Raw genomic sequence first — 7,500 nt, 5'->3', positions numbered from 1 at the left:
GCTGAAACTGCCATCATTTTTTTTTTCCTTCCATAGTCCCAAATCTCAGCTGAGAGGCTCCAGCCAGCTGGAAAATTTTACACTGACCTTTACTCTCCTTGCTAATTTGGTGGAATGGTAATGACATTACTACATATTCAAACAAAATTGTCTTAATTGCAAATTAGCCGGAGGAGGCTGAAAATTTTCAAATTAAATCTGATTGGAGATGGAGAGAGGAAAATGGAATTTCCTCACTAACAATCATTTGTGGCATGTGTTAACAAATATAATGAAATGTCAAGTTTGCCAATTCCTCTGGAAGTATCATTTTCAATTTATGATTACAGTGTCACTTATTGCTGCTGTACCCTGGAAAGTGGGTGTCAGGGAAGGAAAAAAAAGGGAAAAAGGTGAGAAGGAAGACTAGCTGTTTAACAGTATGCCCTTCATCGCTCCCCCCAGTGAGGCCCCGTTCTTCATTATCAAAAAGCTCATATCACCTCTGTCATATTTACCACACATCTTTTGTCATAAATAGCATCCAATTAGCAAAATTTATACTCGGGGCAGTGCATGAAAAAGATTGCTGCCATCTACTTAAATGATACTCATAAGAGGTAATCTGGAGTCATTCTCACTTTATGCTGTAATTTATAGAGCTGAGGAAGAAAACTAATATTAATTGTTCTGCCTCTCTATGAAGTCACAGCAAAGTGGCTACCCAGCGCATTTCTGCTTTTGTATATAATTTAGTCACACCTGCCTTTTCAAATCCCAAATTCACTTCTTAAGATAAACCTCTTTTTAATGGGGAGAAAATGATGTGTACAGCATTGATTGATCTTTCTTTGTGGATTTGTTTTACACATTTAGTCAGTAGAGAGATTTGTTAGGGAAACAAAAATTAACATATGCCAGCTAATTGTTCTTCTTTCTTGGGCAGCAGCCAGAAGAAGCACATTAGCAGTCTAATAATAACGACTGACACCCGGAAGGCATCCCCAAGTGCATCTGTTCCCAATAAACCACAAACTGTTATTCTGCTCGTTCTCTAAGCCAGCAGACTGAGATGGGAATTCTTTGTTACGTACATAAATAAAAGCTGAGATAATGCTGCTAAATGCTGCGATTTCATACACTGACACAGTTCACAAGGGAAGCGTGTCCATGAGGTCTTGCCGGGCCCCTGGAGGGTTTTGAGGAATGGAAGGCGGGGCGGTGACCCAGGAGCATTCTCTGCGTATTGCGTAGGGAAAATAAATAAATAAATAAAATAATATGGACAGTGGAATTCAGAGTTCGACATAAGGGTGATGCTGAACTTGGATCATCAGCATTACTGATCAGCATCCAAAACCTGAGGAAAACAACTCTCGGGGTGTCAACATGATTCACCTGAATGGATGTGTTCACTTCTCATATTCATAAGTCACACTGACAAGCATTTTCAGAAAGCCAGAGATAAAACACAAAATCAGTAAAGCCTCTATTGTTGTGTTTGTGTGGAACAATGGACATTTTATAGATACATTAAAAGTTACCAAAATGGCTCAAATCTCCATTTCCCAGCCACCCCCACCCTATTTTTTTTTTTAGGCAAATGCCTCTATTTACAATGTTAGGGTAACTTATTCCACCAGGCAACAATAATAAGCATACCATGTTTGTGGGCATGCAATCACAAACTGATAAAATAGAATTTATTATGAACTAAAGCAAAGCATGTAAAAGCTAGGATGAGCACTTAGTCACCTCAGCTCATCTGAATATATTCAAGGTTGGGTGAAACTCATTATTCAGGACTCGCAGCCTTGATAACTTTGATTTTCATCCATCCATAGCATGGCCAAAAGGTACCATTTAATGAAGTACCATTCAGAGAGTAAATGGGGTCATATAATAGACAGTGCGGTTGCACCTTGTGTTCATGTACTGATAGCTGTTAAGGGTGCAGTGATGAACCAACAGACTTCATTTCTCCTTGGTAATAAATTCATGCTATTAATATTTATCAAATGTGGGGGCTGTCTCAACTGAGCCATTGCACATGAGACCATAAATCTCTACTATCATATCAATTTTGAAGCTTCTTTTGTACAGTGTATAAATTTTAGGGGTTTTTTTTGTATTGACCACTCTTCTTTCAAACCAATTTGAGTCCAGTCATACAGTTCACCACTTCAGATAGCTCTAGTTCCAAAGGGAACTTTAAACTGTGGTTTCATTTTAAATCGCTCATCTAAGATTCTGTATTAATTGCCCACCATCAAACGCAATTAGCAATTCTTTCATGTGTGGTTTATGTAATGTAATACTTCAATTACATTATTCATTCAGGTTCTGTTTTGGATTATAGGCTGAAAATTCTTTATTAGTGTCGATGTAACCATGCTGCTGGAGTTTTTAAAAATTTACTGATTGAATAATTAATTGGAAAAGAACAAGCTGCAGATTCCTGATGGATTTATGAGACAATTATTCTGTCTTGCGATTATCTACATTATGCTATAGGTATCAATGAAGAATGGAAATCTTATTGAAACGAAGGCATCATTTAAAAACTGTACCAAAGAAGTCTTAAAATCTGAGTAGGCTTCAGACACTTTGGAGTTAAAAATAGGTATTGGCTTTTCAGAAGTCTACCAATAGACTGCATGTATTTGTCTTTAAAAATATACTCTGATTCCAGAGAGACATTTCTGAATCAAAGTGGATGTTAAAACTGAAAAGGCGAAAAAAACCCAGAAGAATCCTGGCCTGTTTTAATTAAGACAATATCATACATTGATTACGTATGGTCAACATGCAAGTCATTACATTTTCAAATAAATATTTCCTCATAACATAAAGGGCATTTAAAAGTTACATCTTTGTGATACTGGAAGAAAACATGATCATATTCATCCTCCTCTGCTCTACAAATATGTAAATACCGAAGAGACCCAGGACAGATGAGACAGTTCCAGAACTACAAACCATCAGATGAGGGAAGTGAGTCCTCAGACATTTTTTGCCAACTTGCAGTTTGGCCAAAGAAGTTACATTATTACTTCTCAGAAAACACTGGGTGGGTGAGTGAGCTAGCGGGGAACAGTGTTTTAGATAGATGGTGTTTCTGACTACTACTGAGTGGTGCTAAAGCCGCCCCTATGGGGGGAAAGCACCTACATTTTCCTTCAAGTTCCTGCATTTCCTCTGGAAAAACATTCCCATTCACCAGAGACCATGTAAGTTGGCGCAAAGGCCCAGCATATCCACCTGTATAATATACCTTAATGGAAATGAAAAATCACACAAGATGTTGCCAAATTGGTCACAAGAGCATAGTCACATTGATAGCTAAATGTTCCCCCCCAAAAAAAATCTATTTGTGTGCATCTAGTGATTGATCTAATACTCTACTGTACACCGACAAGACCATTCTATTTGTGATTTCTTCTGTTCCTGAAACAATGGACCTTCAAGTTTCTCAAAGTGGGTTTCCTTTTAATATCTGTAAACCTATCACAGAAAGATATTCTCTCTAGCTCCAGTCTCAAAGGCAGTGATTTGGGCACTTATAGGTATACTTTGTTTAGTGTCACCTATGGTGTAGATTGAATAGATTTTGTAAAAGATAGCATTACTTTTAAAGAAACATACAATTTGACCGGCTATTGCATTTTACTTTCATTTTATTGCCATATTTTTCATCACACTCATTGTTTTCCAACTCTCCCTAAATGGTTCATTTTCCTAGCCCGCTACATCTGCAGGCCTATTTACTGTTTATAAAGCAATATGCACTTACAGGTTTTGGAGATTGTTTGGGCTCTGAGGGTCGCATGTGTAAGTGGGTCATCATTGCTTGAAGACGCTCACGTTCTTTAGAAAGCTGTTAAGAAAGAGTGAGATCAGAAGCGTTTTAGAAATGACTGATACAGCTATTTTATTGCAGTGATACATCTTATCTTTGAGCTTGTCTCCCCATAATGACTCCTGCATATAAAAGCCTATGTCAGGAGAAACTTATCAGGGAGAAATGAAACTTTCAATATGATTTGGGGTTGGTGGGGGGGGAGACCTAGAACAACTTTTGTACGTTTTCCGATATTTCAAAGGTCAGAGAAAAAAAACAACACATCATCTTTGTGTCAATAACAGAATCGAGGTCACTGTTGCTGGGACAGTAACAAGTTCCTAAGAAGGTGAATTAGAAGATCCATAGTGCCCCTGTATAGTCCTGTGGCCACTGTTAGCAATGGGCAAATGCCGACAGCTAGGAGAGGTGAAGAGTCTTCTAAGCACCGGGCCTGCCAGAATTGTCTACCTGATTCATCCTTTCTCACTGAGGTCCAGTCTGTGCCCCCTGCAATCTGCCGTCATCAATCTAATTCAGGAGAATGACAGAGACCAGGCGGTAAGGAATGCTGAACTCTGCCACCAAATCGGCATCTACACTACACTGGGTCTCATTACAGCTGATGGTCCTTACTTCTCTATCAGTCAGACCCAGCACAGAATGGGCATAATTGGTCACAGTACAGATGGGATCTTCTCTAGGACTATGATGCTCCAGTAGAACTTTCGTGAATGGTAAACAGGTTTTGCTTTGTTCTTCCCTACAGATCTTTATAACATCCATCTAAAAAAAAAGGCATGTAGAGAAAAGTGCTTATTTCACACTGATTTAGTCTCATTTTCACACACCCCTTAGTAAAATATTGGGGGGGGGGGGGCTGTTAAAATAGCTTACACCACTCTTAAACGGGGTTTTAATGAGGGAAAATGAAACAAAATCTCAGGAAATAATCGGATGGAAAAGAATCACTGATCTTGTTTTCTTTAAACTGATACTGCATTCCATTCATTTATCTAGATAAGCTGTGGCATTCAAAGACATATTTCATGGGGATTCCTGAATCATGAAAAAGCTGTTGATATTTTTGCATTCGATGCCACTCTTTCCGGTTGAGCTTCAATAAGCCAACTTCTAGAATTTTAGGTAAAATTCTGACCGAACATTAAAGCTCTAGAAGTCAATCATTTTTAGAACAGAAAACAGTGGTGTCTGTAGATGCTATATGACCGTTATTACTACCAGTGGGGTGTTACTATCACTTTGAGGTAAAGGCAAACACTGATATTTGGCCTGAACAACTTTAATTAAAATTACGCTGGAAGCAAAAAGCTTTCTTTCCAGGTTTTACATAGCCAAGCTATGCCCTTTGCCATAAGGTGAAAGAATACATATATGCAATACTAAACCAAAATGGACCCAAAGTAATCTTGTATGCTCTTCGGCCAACTGTAAGGACTCTTAGCTGGCCTGCCTCAAGGGAAAAAAAAGACTTGACTTTCTTAACAATAAGATTGGTTTGGAGCACTCACTCTTCCAGGAACAAGACTAAAGATTCAAAGAAACAAACAAACAGCAAAAGAGTTTCAGGGGCAAATGGCCTGTTGGTGGAAGGGAAAGTATCATTCTCAATCCCCCAGACAATCTAAAAACAGATAGGGAAAATGGTCCTAAGGGCCACAGCCCCAAACTCGAAATCTGAGGGTATTCCATGGCCCTTTAACAAACCTGTATTTCTAACTGTTGGACCACCTGCATTTGAACCCGGCACTGAGCAGTGCTTCTGTCATCCAATGCGTGTTCGTTGTTAAGGTGCCTGGTTGACAAAGAAAGTCAAGAGAAGACAGAACATTAGGACCACGTGGTGTATCCCGATGGCTCATTCACTCTCTGTACAGGCCCATAATTCCCAATGATTTCACAGGGGAGTTTGGCACAGCAATGAAGGGGGATGACTTAGACTATGTGGAATAATTTACAAACATGCTTATCTTGAAATATTACTAACCAAACTTCAAAAACAGTGGTGTCTGCTTTCCCAAGCTTGTCAGACTAAAGAAAATATTGATCAATCAGTGAGAAAAAGAAAAAAACAGAATCGTAATCTGGTTTATGATTAAAATCACCCAAATCTCTTTCACACACTAGTGATATATTGTGAATGAAATAACTCTGGGTAAATACGGAGATAATCTGCTTTTATCTTCTTTAGTTTAATGGTGCCCCATTTTTGGACTGGCACTGGAGACCCACCTCACTCACCTGTGTCAACCCCACCATTCCTGGCCTTACTATGTCTCATAAAACATGGGAGAATTGGCTTAATCAGCATAGAAAAACAGTGAGGCCTAAGGGAAAGATCATGGGCTTGGAAGTCAGAGGACTTGGGTTCTAATCTTGGCTCTGCTGTGTGACCTTGGTCGAGTCACTTAACTTCTCTGTGCCTCAGTTACAGATGAGGTCATCTGCAAAATGGGGATTAAGACTGTAAGCCCCATTTAGAACATGGACTGGGTCCAATCTGATTGTTTTGTATCTCGCCCAGCACTAGTACAGTGGTTAGCACCTAATAAGGGCTTACTGAGTGCAATTACAAAAAAACAACCCTTTACCTACCTGTACCTGACAGTGTACAAATCAGCTAGCTGATGTCAGCAAAATCCAATACTTTAAAAGTATAAAGAGTTATAGAGAAGAATGATTGAAGAGTATCACAGAAATCACCAGGTCATATTATTTTGCATATAATGTCCTTTAAACTTGTCCGGGTTTTTCATTTCTATCTTAGCTTGGCACACAGTAAGTGCTAAACAAATATCATAATGATAATATTTTTTGCTGATGGTATTTGTTAAGCGCTTACTATGAGCCAGGCACTGTACTAAAGCAGTGGGATAGATATATGACAATCAGGTCGGTCACATTCCCTGATCCAGTAATTAATCTCACCCTTCAAACCCGAAGTTGGAATCTCTCTTTCCTCCACCTCTTTTAGAATATCTAAATTTATAAATTTCTAGACTGTGAGCCTGTTGTTGGGTAGGGACTATCTCTATATGTTGCCAACTTGTACTTCCCAAGTGCTTAGTACAGTGCTCTGCACACAGTAAGCACTCAATAAATACAATTGAATGAATGAATGAATAATAATGTTGGTATTGGTTAAGCACTTGAAACCAATAAAAAACTTACATATATTTTATTTAGATACCACATGCATTTAAAATGTTGTGTTAATACGAATGCCTAATGCATCTCAGCTCTCATAAACTAAGGTCAGCTTATTTCAAATAATATATTTATCAAATATCTAGAGCCTCCCATTTCTAAACTTGTAACAAAAAGAGGTAAAATATCCATTTTTTATTCCCATTTCACCAAAGAGGACTTAAAAGTGAGTTGTTTATAAATCATCTGATGAATTAGTGGCAATTTAGAAAATAAAATGATGAAATTGTGGCTCTCAGTTCTGCTTTTCAAGAATTAAATGGGAATGCCTACAATATTAAAACATGGGTTCCTTCTTTAGCAAAAACTCAAAGTTGTTTGTAATATTCACCACATTTTTTTTAATGAACTACATATGATACTATGAACAAAGAAGGTTTTAAAAGACAAACCTCTCATTTGATTATTGGTTTCAATAAGTGAGAGTCCAAGCTTGTACCAATTAGACTCCA

The 7,500-nt window shown here is 38.2% G+C and overlaps 1 protein-coding gene across 4 annotated transcripts in view; it reads right to left on the bottom strand.

Annotated features, from left to right (window-relative positions):
- Window positions 1-7,500, bottom strand: part of FOXP2 (forkhead box P2) — a 605,003-nt gene that overhangs the window by 33,943 nt on the left and 563,560 nt on the right. For all 4 annotated transcript variants that reach the window (XM_038752832.1, XM_038752833.1, XM_038752831.1 and 1 more), the window contains 2 exons: window positions 5,549-5,636; window positions 3,773-3,856 (listed from right to left, as the gene is read on the bottom strand). In XM_038752832.1, the coding sequence (XP_038608760.1) occupies window positions 3,773-3,856; window positions 5,549-5,636 (172 nt within the window). The remainder of the gene's footprint in view (window positions 1-3,772; window positions 3,857-5,548; window positions 5,637-7,500) is intronic.

The sequence above is a fragment of the Tachyglossus aculeatus genome, chromosome 10, assembly GCF_015852505.1.
Source record: "Tachyglossus aculeatus isolate mTacAcu1 chromosome 10, mTacAcu1.pri, whole genome shotgun sequence".
Classification (NCBI taxonomy): Eukaryota; Metazoa; Chordata; class Mammalia; order Monotremata; family Tachyglossidae; genus Tachyglossus; species Tachyglossus aculeatus.
This window is presented reverse-complemented; position numbering and strand designations above follow the sequence as displayed.